Source organism: Diabrotica virgifera, chromosome 2 (assembly GCF_917563875.1).
Source record: "Diabrotica virgifera virgifera chromosome 2, PGI_DIABVI_V3a".
Taxonomy (NCBI): Eukaryota; Metazoa; Arthropoda; class Insecta; order Coleoptera; family Chrysomelidae; genus Diabrotica; species Diabrotica virgifera.
In genome coordinates, this window is record NC_065444.1 from 37,422,799 (window position 1) to 37,437,513 (window position 14,715).

The following is a 14,715-nucleotide window of genomic DNA, read 5'->3' on the forward strand; positions in this document are numbered from 1 at the left end:
AGAAATTTAGATGGGATCAATATTTGAGTGAAGCGTCTGTAATTTGTTAACTTGGTTTTATGATATTATTTCATAGTACATATTTACTTCTAATATTATATTTATATTTCTGTATGTCTGTTTTTTATATTATATTATGTTATTGTTTTTTTTTCTGTACACTATGTATTTTTGTAGAATTGGGCTTGCCCGTAAAATAAATAAATAAATAAATAGATTTGTAACATACTTAGAGCAGTGCTCTGTCTAAAATCCGTAATTGATATTTTTGCCTTTGTCACCATTTGTATATTATAAAAGCGTTTACTACTGCCATACCAAGTAATATTTCAAATGCAAGTTTTCTATACCACTTAATCCCTTTACGCAAAGGGGAAGAATATGATTTCAACTGATCAGATAGATCTATGAATGACTTACATTAATATTTATAACCAACTGTAAGAGATAGATTTTCTAGGTCTGTTCCTCTTCTTGCATATTTAGTGGTTCTGTCAGTATGAATAGTGCTTAGACAAAGAATATCACCTTTATCCTGCCATTTTAAAACACCTACCCATTACGTTCCTTTGCGTAAATGTGTCCTTTTTTTAATTTTTGGGCCTCTACATCCTTTGGATTTTCTTTCTACTTTTCCTTAAAGTACCGACAAGTTTAAACGAATGGATTGTAGACTAAACAAAACATCTACAATTTTAACACACACAGACTTGTTAGAACTCGAAAAAAAAATGACATCCAATATTCGGGTTTCGCGGCGCTCGGTCGTCAGAGGATCTGAAACCCATAAGTAGGGTGTCATTTTCAAAATACATTTTTAGAGAATTTTTTTAACCTAGCACTTTATAACAGTCAGTACTTCATATCTAGTGTAAAAACCTAATGATTTACTAGAAAAACTAGGTTGGGCCTGGGGGTGGGATATTTTTCGTTTCATTTGGGCAATTAACGTGTTAACATCAAACATAGGGTGAGTTCGGACGACCACAGCGGCTGGACAGCTGAGGCAGCGGTAGCGTTTAGACGACACCTCTGGAAGTCAGCCGCTGAGAGATTTACCAGTGCTGGATACAACCACTCAGCCAATTTCTGCTGACAGTCAGCCTCTGTGGTCGTCCGAACGCAACCAATTTCACAAAAGAATGAAAATATTGATATACAGAACTCTTATTAAACCCATTCTCACTTATACGTCAGTAACATGAATGGTGAAAAAAGTGATGAAGAATGTCTTTTTTACAGAAAAAAAAACAATAGATTAAAATATAAATTACATACAATAAAGAGAACAAAAAATACAAATTATCAATATAAATAAAATATGTTACCAATACAAATTACACAAATAATCATACCTAAGGACATTAATTAGTGTGGTTACCGGACATAAGCAGACAAGTCACTTTTGAGTTTCTTATTATTATTATTTTTACAGCACAATAAGTCTTAGTTAATGTTTACTAAAACCTGACTCAGGAACTTGCTATAAGTTTGAAAAAGGTCAATGTTAAGGTGATGGTTTGCTAGTCTGGCAGTTCTAGTGAGGAAGTTGTTAAGACGTTGTTAGTACGTTGGATTGGGTAATGGAAACTAACTGTAGCCCTGGTTGTTCTTAGTGGGACATGAATATTAATTTTTTGAAGAAGCTCTGGAGTTCCAGTTTTTCCATGTAGGATGTTGTGGAAAGTGATGAGATCCCTTCTCTTATCTTATGACGAGCAGTGACTGGTGCCATATCCAGGATATTAAGAATATCTGCATCATTGTAGTTCTCCAAGATATTGAGTCTATATGCAATTTGCTTTAAAAATTTATGTTCAACTAACTGAAGAGCATTAGTATGCACTCCATAAAAAGGAGACCATACACAGGAGGCATACTCAAGATGGGGACGGACCAAGGCACAGTAGAGGGTTTTTAAAGCTGTAATATTTGTGAAGTCCTGGGTGCATCTTCTAATAAAACCAAGCATCTGGAAAGCCTTATTAACAACATTCTCCAGATGATGAGAAAGCTGTAAGTTTGTATCAAGGGTGACCCCTAAGTCTTCAAAAAGGGAAGTTCTTTCGAGAGTATAGTGACCAATATTGTAGTCAAAAACAATAGCATTTTTGGAACGGGAAAAAGTCATAGTTTTACATTTAGTTGGATTAAGTTCCATGCCATTTCTTTTACACCACTCTAGCAAGTTATTTAAATCATACTTTTATTTTTTTTTCAATCCTCTGGGGATTTAATCACACAGCTTAATTTTAAATCATCAGCAAAGAGCAAAAATAAACTGATTGCGAAGCATTCATTTATGTCGTTTATGAAAATATTAAACAAGAGTGGCCCAAGGTGAGAGCCTTGAGGCACTCCTGATGGAACTTGGATAATTTTAGAAAGAAAAGTGCCAATTTTAACTATCAGTCTATGATCAGATAAGTAGCTTTGGAACCATGACAATAAAGGCTCATCAATCCCAATCAGTTTTAACTTATGCAACAAAATATTGTGTGGCACCCTGTCGAATGCCTTGGAGAAGTCAGTGTATATCGTATCCACTTGATACCCCTTCTCCAAGGTGTCCAGCAAGAAGTCCACCTGCCTAAGAAGATTTAACTCTGTAGATTTTCGTGGTCTAAACCCAAACTGTTGTTGGACTAGTAGAGGTTCAAATAGAGGGGTTAGAATGTCACATACCAGCCTTTCAAATATCTTGGGGATTGCACTGATTATACTGATGGGACGATAGTTTGTTACACAGGTTTTGTCACCGGATTTAAAGATGGGCTTTAGAAAGCTGTCTTTCCAGTAGTCGGGGAAGATTCCAGTTTGGAGGGAGAGCTTGTAAATGTGGTACAGAGGTCTTGAAAGAATAAAGGAGCATTTTTTTAAGAATAAGGTAGGTAGCCCATCCGGTCCAGGCCCTTTGTTAACATCCAAAGAAGAGAGTTTACTAAATATATCTGATATTTTAATATCAAGGTGTGGAATATGGTTATTGGATGTGGATATTTCATGAGTGGGAATATTAACATTATCATGTGAGTATACTGTCGAAAAATAATCAGCAAACATGTTCGATATTTCCTCCCCAGAACAACCAGTCTTATCCAAATATTTAAGTGTATTTGGAAAAGAACTGCTTTTCCTTTTATTGTTAACAAATGACCAAAATTTTTTTATGTTAAAGCTAATAGCTGTTTCAGTACAGTGCATTATATTGAGCATAGCATTCCTGCATCAGATTTTTGCATATTTGTCTCGACGAAGTCTCGAAGTCTTGGTTCATCAATTATGATACCAAGATATCTAGTTGTTTTTGTTCTTTTTATTGCTTTCCCCCTTATTTGTATACAGTGGAACCCCGATAAGTCGGCCCCCGATAACCCGGAAGTCCGGCTAACCCGGACCGATTTTCATCAGACAAAAATTTAACAAATAAACAATTTAACAATTTTATCAAATAAAAATGTATGTAGGCCAAATAATATTTCAGAGATAATGTGTATTTGTGTAATTTGAACACATAAGTACAATAGTAAAAATGATTCATGCACACGGCGGCAGCCAGAGCGACCGTCTCAGCTTATCGGAAAGAACAGACACCTGTCTGTATTCCTTTTTCTTTATTTATGTCAAACTGTCTTAGCATTGTTTAAAAAAGACGTGACTATTTAAAAATTCTTGTATTGTGTGTAGTACAGCCTATTAATCACTTCCGTTCTGTAATGTAATCGTGCTTCAGATTGTGTTTGCTTTGTCTACGTAATGGTAACAAAACGTAAAAATGTTGCAGTGACAATGGAAAAGAAACTGGAAACATTAGGTAGGATTGATAAAGACGAATCTTTAAAATAAATTTATTGCAGCATCATAATATGATATTATGCTACCATAGGTCTGGATCCCGTGTATGAAAAAAAAGTTGATTAATAGCAAGCTAAAAATTTATTAATAGCTTAAGGGTGTCTAGTCGGATAAACTTTGATATATGAGAACACTGGAACAGGGGCAGTTTTAATTGTGGAACAGGTCAAAAATTTGGAACGGTCAGAACACGAAAATGGCACATTTGTTTTGTCCGACAGAACAGACATAAACTCTCCGAACAGAGATTAAACTCTCATGCAAAAATCAGACTGCTATTTATCACCTGTCATAATTCCTGTCATTTGACATATTCTACATGTTCCACTCATTAAAACGCCAATTTGGTGATAAATAGCAGTCTGATTTTTGCATGAGAGTTTAATCTCTGTTCGGAGAGTTTAAGTCTGTTCTGTCGGAAAAAATACATGTGCCGTTTTCGTGGTCTGACCGTTCCAAATTTTTAACCTGTTCCACAGTTAAAACTTCCCCTGTTCCAGTGTTCCCATATATTAATGTTTGTCCCACTAGACACCCTTAAGCTAATAACAAATTTTCAGCTTGCTATTTATCAATTTTTTTTTGTACGCAGGATCCAGACCTACCATATTATGGTGTCGGTACATCTCTACAGTATGACTGAGTTTTTTACCAAGAAATGAACAAAACTCTACACTCTATACAACTATACGTAATTTAGATGTGTACTGTGCATATGTGTTTCATGTTTTTGTAATTGTAATGGAGGTTATTTATTAATTTTTACTATATTCTCCGGCTAACCCGGATTTTCGATAACCCGGATCAGCCGCGGTCCCGATTAATCCGAGTTATCGAGGTTCCACTGTACATGGATTTCTTTCAAGTTTTCCTTTTATAAGGCTATATGTTGTTTTTGTTTCTGATATAGTTAGTTTAACTTTTTTCATCCATTCATTTATATTTTCAAGTACACCATTTGATTTTATTTCTAGTTCTCTTCTTGAATTAGCATCTATGATAAGCAGCAAATCATCCGCATATGCTATGCTCCCCAGAACTTTAGGATCCATAGCTAACCGGTCCAGCAGTTCTTCTAACATTATGTCACAAAAAATAGGTCCACACACTGAACGTTGTGGACAACTTTTAGTTATATGTCTCGTCTCTTTATCCATTGGACAACTTAAGCTGGTATATCGGTCTTGACAATAGTTTCTGAAGCTTCCGTACAAGTTTCTGGGGCAATGCATCTGTCGAAGTCTTTCGAATAATGCCGGCCACCATAAATTGTCAAAAGCTCCAGAAACATCTATAAAGATCATCAGAACATACTTCTTTGTGTTCTCTTAGTGTTAAGAGTACGAAATTGGAAAACCAAGATGAAAGATAGGAAAGAATAGAATTTGATGCTAGAACAGGCCAAGACCCACTATGGGTTGTAGAGCCAATGATGTTGAATTAAATTGATAAGTAATTTGTATAGGTTTCCTTGTTATTTTTGTTTCTGTTTCTGAAGATGATTGAATAGATATTAACTTGTTTTATTTTACTTTAATTTTACATTTGTATTATTATCTTTACATAAAAGTTTTTCGTGGGCATTTCATACCTAAATCATACAATATTTTGTGACACCAAAAAATAATTCAGGCGGCGGGAAAAACAACTTTCAAAAATTAGTTTGTAATAAAATCAAAGGATTTCATAGAATGTTCTATCATGTATAAACATTTCAGATTGGAAACAAGATCTATCAGTAAAATAACTCTATGCATAAAAGCTTAATTTACTTTTATTTATTTTGTATATATGAATCAGTTAAACAAATAAACCTACTCAAACTATTTGCCTGGTATTTAAAGTGATCAGAAATTTGGAAAGCTATTTTCAAAGATCTTGACCTATTCCTACAATTTTGACAACTGTGACTAAGCCAATAGCATATGTTTGATAAACAATAACATTTTCTTAATTTAGATACAACAGGGATCCTCTCGAAAGTGGAACACATTCCAACAAAATGCTGGAAACATAATGAATGACCAAGTAGTGTCATTATTTGGAGAAAATACAATGTTTACACTGCTTATCTGTTCAAGTAGGTTATGTTTTATTTAAATTGGATATTATAGGAAAACCTTCTGTATTATTAAAACTTTTTTTGGTTTAAGTAAACATATAAAATATAGTTTTTACAAACACTTACCAATTGAAATTCTCTCCGCCGTTCGTAGGCCCTTTTTATTCCATTGTCTTTCCACAGTTTGGATAAAAGAGGACTAAATTGATTAAAGTTTTTAGAGTCCAGCACCGTTTTACTATCAAACTCCAGCAACTTTTGACCGTACTCACTATTATTATTGTCACCCCACGGTATTCCCAACTTATCCCGTGCGTCCGCTAGAACCCTCATCCCCTTCACTAAGTTTTGGTAAATCACTTGTTGATATTCTTTTACGAGATGGTTTTCGAATTTGATCCCGTGAATTATTCGCATTTGCTTAAGAAATGTTGATTTCCCACTCTCCCCAGCGCCTAACAAGAGGAGTTTGACCTGCCTTTTCATCGCTTGTCTGTCCTTTTCAATCATTTTGTCAATTTCGTGACTTTTGTAGCGCTGCTCCAGCTCTTCGGGGCTGAATTTGAAGCGTAGGCAACACGGACACGACCACATAAAAGTGGACATTTTTGATATTCTTCGGGAATTAAAGCAAAACCCTCATCGCCACTTACTATCACTATCACTACATACTTCTGTGTTAAAGTTTACACTAGTTTTCAAGAGTTTACGAGATATGATTAGAAAGCGCATGTGCGTGCCATAAAGCCGTCAAGCTGACATTGACAGTATTAATTTTGTTCATTTCGTTACACCGAATCGTAACACTTTATAAGGAAGTAAATCAGTAATAAAAGTTTCAGAATTCCTAAATAACATACCTAAACAGGTCAGTATTTAAAAATTCTTCTAAAACTGACAATATTAAATTATAGGCTTGGATTATATATATATTATATTAAATTAAATTCTTTCACGGCTTTTGCGGTAAATTTTAAAGAACCGCTTGGATTGAGATGAAATTTAGCATACGCATAGCTAACATGTCAAAGAAAAAAAGTCATATTGTGCCGATGTGTGCTTTTGCCCTGGGGATGATCTTCACCCCCTCTTGGGGGTGCAAAAATATATGTCAAAAATAAGTCCGAAAATAGATAAACTAACTAATTTGAAGTAACTTTTGTTTTATAGAGTTTTTTCGCCATGTTAACACTTTTCGAGTTAGTTGCGAGTGAATATGTTAATTTTTCAACAAAATAACCACGTTTTTAGACGGTTTTTCGCAAATAACTCAAAAAGTAAGTATTTTGTCGAAAAAAAAACGTTCTTAGGAAAAATATAGCCTGTGAAAAAATAAAAAAAAAATTATGTACGCTTGAGGTCTCTGGACCTCGTAGAACCAGAGTTATAGCCAATGAAAAATAGGTTCATATCACGGTTCTTAGACATTACTTAGACATTAATAAAGTCTAATAACCGTGTATTTTTACTACAAAAGCGATATTACGTACCTAGGTCAAAATTTTTGACGTAAGAGAACTGTCAAAACATTAGACTGTGACTTTTCATTATTGCCATATGTTTAGCAGCAAAACGCATGCGCACTTTAAAATGATATAAATAATATCGTTAATAGATAAATATACAAGGTATATTTACCTATTATAATTTAATAATTAGTTATTAATATTAATTAAACGTAAATATACCTTTTATATTTATCTATTAACGGTATTATTTATATTAAGTGAGGTTAGAAATTGTCGGCGACAATTTGTCAACTGTACCCGCAAACGCACTTATTAAGTGCGTTCGCGGGAGCCTGTCGGCGACTAGTCGGCGACAAATTAGCAGCAAAACGCATGCGCACTTTAAAATGATATAAATAATATCGTTAATAGATAAATATACACAATATTTATGTGCTAATTAGTTGCTCTATTCCGAATTTTGTTGCTCAAACCGTTTACCAGGAAATCGCGTTGAAAGTGGGGGGGTGCAGGTTAATGTAAAGCTGCACCCACCCACACCGAAAAAAGCTCAAACTTCTTGATTTTTTTTGGTGATAAATTTAGTGCTATTTATGTGCTAATTAGTTGCTCTATTCCGAATTTTGTTGCTCAAACCGTTTACCAGGAAATCGCGTTGAAAGTGGGGGGGTGCAGGTTAATGTAAAGCTGCACCCACCCACACCGAAAAAAGCTCAAACTTCTTGATTTTTTTTGGTGATAAATTTAGTGCTATTTATGTGCTAATTAGTTGCTCTATTCTGAAATTTGTTGCTCAAACCGTTTACCAGGAAATCGCGTTGAAAGTGGGGGGGTGCAGGTTAATGGCAAGCTGCACCCACCCACACCGAAAAAAGCTCAAACTTCTTGATTTTTTTTTGGTGATAAATTTAGTGCTATTTATGTGCTAATTAGTTGCTCTATTCCGAATTTTGTTGCTCAAACCGTTTACCAGGAAATCGCGTTGAAAGTGGGGGAGTGCAGGTTAATGGCAAGCTGCACCCACCCACACCGAAAAAAGCTCAAACTTCTTGATTTTTTTTATGAAAAATTTAGTGCTATTTATGTGCTAATTACTTGCTCTATTCCGAATTTTGTTGCTCAAACCGTTGACCAGGAAATCGCGTTCAAAGTGGAGGGTCCAGCTTAATGGCAAGCTGCACCCACCCACACCGAAAAAAGTTCAAACATTGATTTTTTTTGGTGATAAATTTAGTGCTATTTATGTGCTAATTAGTTGCTCTATTCCGAATTTTGTTGCTCAAACCGTTTACCAGGAAATCGCGTTGAAAGTGGGGGGTTGCAGGTTAATGTAAAGCTGCACCCACCCACACCGAAAAAAGCTCAAACTTCTTGATTTTTTTTTGTGATAAATTTAGTGCTATTTATGTGCTAATTAGTTGCTCTATTCTGAAATTTGTTGCTCAAACCGTTTACCAGGAAATCGCGTTGAAAGTGGGGGGGGGGGTTGAAGGTTAATGGCAAGCTGCACCCACCCACACCGAAAAAAGCTCAAACTTCTTGATTTTTGTTGGTGATAAATTTAGTGCTATTTATGTGCTAATTAGTTGCTCTATTCCGAATTTTGTTGCTCAAACCGTTTACCAGGAAATCGCGTTGAAAGTGGGGGGGTGCAGGTTAATGGCAAGCTGCACCCACCCACACCGAAAAAAGCTCAAACTTCTTGATTTTTTTTGGTGATAAATTTAGTGCTATTTATGTGCTAATTAGTTGCTCTATTCCGAATTTTGTTGCTCAAACCGTTGACCAGGAAATCGCGTTCAAAGTGGGGGAGTCCAGCTTAATGGCAAGCTGCACCCACCCACACCGAAAAAAGTTCAAACTTATTGATTTTTTTGGTGATAAATTTAGTGCTATTTATGTGCTAATTACCTGCTACAATCCGAATTTTGTTGCTCAAACCATTGACCAAGAAATCGCGTTGAAAGTGGGGCGGTGCAAGTTAATGGCAAGTTGCACCCACCCACACCGAAAAAAGCTCAAACTTCTTGATTTTTTTGGTGAAAAATTTAGTGCTATTTATGTGCTAATTACTTGCTCTATTCCGAATTTTGTTGCTCAAACCGTTGACCAGGAAATCGTGTTCAAAGTGGGGGATCCAGCTTAATTTCAAGCTGCACCCACTCACACCGAAAAAAGCTCAAATTTCTTGATTTTTTTGGTGAAAAATTTAGTGCTATTTATGTGCTAATTAGTTGCTCTATTCCGAATTTTTTGCTCAAACCGTTGACCAGGAAATCGCGTTGAAAGTGGGGCGAGGCCAGCTTCTCATTAGACGCACAACGAAACACTTGTATGTTCACTAAAACAATGAGCAATAAAATCAGATAGCGGTATAATTCGATGGTACGTGTTCCCTAAATTATTTTAGTACAAAAAAATATGTACGAGTAACTTATTTATTTAACATACAACAGAGACACATATAGCGCGGAGTAAGGTCGGGTGGGATAAACTAATGCATTTGCAAGTTCTACGGTTAGCAACAAAATCGGATACCGATATATTTCGATAGTACGTATCATCATCATCATCATCATCATCCAACCGTTTTCGTTCACTGCTGGACATAGGCCTCCCTCATTTTTGTCCATTGTTCTCTATTTTGAGCACTTTGCATCCAATTTCTTGACATTTTCTTGAGCTCATCAGTCCAACGAGTAGGTGGTCTTCCTCTACTTCTTTTGTCTAATCTCGGCCTCCACTCAAGGAATCTCTTCGTCCACCCCCATCACTGATTCGGGCGACGTGTCCGGCCCAGTTCCATTTCAGGGTGGCAATTCGGGAAATTATATCGGTAACACCTGTTCTTCGCCTTAAGTCTTCATTTCTAACTCGGTCACGAAGCGATATACTCAGCATTGACCTTTCCATTTTCCTCTGGGCTATTTGCAGCATTTTAGGGGCCGGTACTTTATGTCCCGGTTAAACCTCGGTTAGCTAACCGGGGTTTAATCGGGACAGAAAAGTACCTCATAGGGCCTCTTGCGTTGTAATAAAAGCAATTATAATTATTATTATAATTATTTATGAATATAATAATAAGTATAATTGCGTTTATGTCTATGTTATGCATATATTTCTGTCCCGATTAAACCCCGGTTAACTAACCGGCTGTTAACGGAGACATAAAGTACCGGGCCTAGAAGTTGTAGCTGTCAATGTCAAAGTTTCGGCACCATAAGTCATCATAGGCAACACAAATTGGTCAAATGTTTTACGTTTTAGAGAAATTGGTACATCGCTTTTAAAGATTTCTTTTAGATTTCCATAGGCTGTCCATGGTAGGTTTATTCTTCTTCGTAGTTTGCATGTTTGGTTGTCTCTTGTGATCTTTATTTCGTGTCCAAGGTATATGTATTTTTTCACTAGCTCTACATCGTTGTTTCCAGTATTGATATTTCCGCTAGGTACTAGGTTTGTCATGAATTTTGTTTTGGAGATGTTTATTTTAAGACCTACACTGGCATACACTAACTGAAGTTCATGTAGCATTGTACATATCTCCTTGAGGTTGTCAGAGAATTAAACTATGTCGTCTACGAATTGCAAATTTGTTAATCTTCTACCGTCAATATTCAGGTCTGGCTCTTCCCAGTTAAGTTTTATTCAAGCCTATTCTAGTACTGCGGTAAACAGTTTAGGCAGGCGCGGATCCAAGGGGGGGGGTCAATGGGGTCAATTACCCCCTCCTTGAGACTTCGCCTGGTGTCGCCTTTTTTTTAAGAAAGAGATCATTACTTTTGAAAATAAATAGTGAGTTTTGTGTCCTGTTGATAACTGAATAACGGAATGAAACATAAAACAAAATTCCTTCTCCAAAGTACTTGTTCTCGGTCTTACTGTATGGTCTCGAGTCTTGGACTGTGAATAAAATCGATCTACTTACCTAAATCGCCTTGAGGCTTTCGAAATGAGGTTCTATAGAAGAATTTTAAAAGTATCTTGGGTGAAGAAGATTCGAAACTCCTCAATACTAGAACGTCTCAGCAAGACTACTGAGATTATAGAAGGCATCAAGAAGAAAAGAGTGGAGTATTTTGGACATGTAATGAGAAGTTTCAAATATAGGTTGCTACAAAATATTATGCGAGTGAAAATAAAAGGCAAACGCAGTCCAGGACGAAAAAGCACTTCGTGGTTGATTTAGGGTGGCAGTGAATAAAATTAAGATAGCTATGATAGTAACCAACGTTCTGAAAAAAATGGTACATGAAGAAAAATAAAGTAACAGTCCATACCGAAAAAGAATCCTGCGTACTCGAGTGACGAGAAAATTTTTATTTCATTGCCCCCTCCTTGCAAGGTTGCTGGATCCGCCGTTGAGTTTAGGCGATAAGTTATCGCCCTGTCAGACTCCTCTGCCGATTAGGATATGGTCCGTGTTTTTATGTAGTTTCACCGACATAGTTGCGTTCTTGTATGTATTGTAAATTAACCTTGTGTATCGGTAGTCAATGCGGCATGCTTGTAGTGCTTTCAGAATTTTGTCAAATTCTATCAAGTCAAAGACTTTATGGAAATCTACAAAAACCAAAACGAGTGGTCGATTTTATTCGATAGTCTTTTCTATTACCGTTTTAATGCTCTGTAGGTGATCATTTGTTCCAAATGCGGTACGAAATCCCGCTTGCTCCATTGGCTGGTAGAAATCAAGATTTTCTCAAGACGATTCGTTACTATTCTAATAAGGAGTTTGTATAAGTGACTAAGAAGGCTTATAGGTCTGTAATTTTCTAATTCATGGGGATCTCCTTTTTTGTACAATAGAATTACTTGAGCATTGTGCCATTTGGCGGGTATAGTACTATCTAAAAGGCACATGTTAAAAAGGTTTTTTATTTTCTTAAGAGGACAAGTGCCTCCGATTTTGGTTGTATCAGTAACTACGCAATCTTCGCCTGGAGATTTGTTATTCTTAGCTTTTCTTAGGGCTAGTTTTATTTCATCTATTGTGATTTCCGATAGCAGTTCTGATCCTTGGTTGACAATGCCCTTTCTCCTTGTTAATATTTCTGGTACTTGATCTTCTTTGCTAGTAGTAATGCTTCTTTGCTTCTTGATAGTACGTAATTCCTAAAATATTTTAATACTAAATATGTGCGAGCAACTAATTTATTTTACACGAAACAGAGGAATATAAAGCGCGGTGCAACGTTGGGTGGGACGAACTAATAAATTATTTTCTAAGGTTGCAACAAAATCGGGTAAGTACCGGTATATTTCGATAATACGTGTTCCCTAGAATATTTTAGTACCAACTATGTGCGAGCAACAAATTTATGTTACACGAGATACAGGAATATATAGCGCGGTGCAAGGGGTGCTTGGGGTACCTACACCGCACAAGGGCAGCATACCCAAGGGGCGGCAAATCAAAAACCAAACAAATAGAACAAGTAACGACGGAGAGAAATTAGGTACTATTTTTTTATACGAAATATAGTGTCAGTGGAATCACCAACTTGAGTAAATGTAGTGGTAAGGGTTTAGCTTATTTATGTTCTTGTTCTTGTTCTTGTTCTTGGCCTTGTTCTTGCGTTTTCGCAAGACCAAGACCAAGGCCGCCTAATAACCTGAAAAATTGGACTTATGCGCATTACGAACACATAAGCATACGTAGCGAATCAAAATATCTATTAAAAGAACTTTTGACACATTTGACACGTACTCAGAGATCATTATTACAATGCAAAAATAAAATATTTTGTACATTCTTCCCAACAGACGACTTATTCGCTCTGAAATTAATTGTCCACGTTTTGAGAATAGCCGCCCTCCAATCATAAATTAATATTCTTGTGTTGCGACCTTGCGACGCCGACAGTATGTTCTAATGTCGATAATAATCTGTCACCTTATGCAAGCTGATAAAAGATATACCTAATAAGTAGTTAATTTTTTTCCTTGTTAGTTTTCTACGAATCTACACACCACAAAAATCTGATCGGTATTATAATATAGAACAGTAAGACTATTATGTATATTTTTTCTGTTGAGTGTGCAATGACCTAAAAGTGCGCCTAATTTAAAAGTATTAATATCGAGACCCGAGACACATTAATGCAGATAACGCCGGCTGTACATACCGTGTAAAAAAAATAACGAAATATTTAATAACAATATACCATGATACTATGGCAGGATATACTGTCTAACGAGGTATTGAACAAAGAAATATTTACAGTGAAATATATGGAAAACAAAAGCACATTTATAACAGTTTTTCTGTAGTTAAATTCAATTGGTCATTTGTGTTATCAATCGACTGTTCTTTTGTTTTTTTTTGTGTTTGGTGATATACACTACTCCAAGAAATTAACGGACCACCTTAAAAAGGGGTCATTTTTGATGTCTTGAATTTCCTAAACGTGTTGTCCGATTGAAATGATTTTTTAATATATTATAGCTATAGCCTTATTCTTCAACAATATCAGTGTACTATTGCTAGGCAGGTAAATTGTCATTGTATGCCGGGTGTACCAATCAAACTGTGTTTTTTTTTTCTCAAAGTTCGCATCACCCTGTGGAATATTCTAGCTTATAAAATATTGAAATTTAAATTCAACTATATCCTCATATTTTCTTAACATTTTGTTTTTTGAGTCATTCGCTTAGGTTGGATAATAAAAAGTTACGTATAACTTTTTTAGATAGCCATGTTCTTCATCAATACAGGGTGTTTTTAAATAAGTATGGCAAACTTTAAGGGGTAATTACTCTGCACGAAAGAGTAATGACAGTTTGCTTTTAAACGTATGTTCGCAAATGCTTCGTTTCCGAAATAGGGGATGTCAACATTTTTCTTACAAACTGACGATTTATTTATTGCTCTAAAACCAGTTGAGATATGCAAATGAAATGTGGTAGGTTTTAAGAGGTAGTTATTACGCATTTTTGATATACAATTAAGTTTTTAATATTCACCAATGGCGCGCATTCAGGTAACCCGTTTACCTCTTAAAATTTGCCATACGTATTTCCAAACACCCTGTATTGATGAAGAACATGACTAGTTGCTAAAATAACTTTGTTGTTATCCAACATAAGCGAATGAATAAAACAAGAGAATGTTAAGAAAATATCAGACTGTAGTTGGGTTTTAATTTCAGTATTTTATAAATGCTGGAATATTCCACAGGATGATGCGAACTTTGAGAAAAAAACACAGTTTGATTGATACTCATTGGTACCGGTACGGTATCCGGTACCTATATAACGACAATTTACCTTCTAGCAACAATATTATTACAGTGATATTGTTAACCAAAAAGGCTATATCATATTAAT

The 14,715-nt window shown here is 35.7% G+C and overlaps 1 protein-coding gene across 1 annotated transcript in view; it reads right to left on the reverse strand.

Moving 5' to 3' along the window:
• The window catches only part of LOC114329636 (guanine nucleotide-binding protein subunit alpha homolog), a 76,804-nt gene extending 70,178 nt beyond the window's left edge, over window positions 1-6,626 (reverse strand). The window contains exon 1 of the mRNA XM_028278812.2: window positions 6,044-6,626. Coding sequence (XP_028134613.1) covers window positions 6,044-6,523 — 480 coding nt within the window. The 5' untranslated portion in view covers window positions 6,524-6,626. The remainder of the gene's footprint in view (window positions 1-6,043) is intronic.
• Window positions 6,627-14,715: the final 8,089 nt, after the last annotated feature.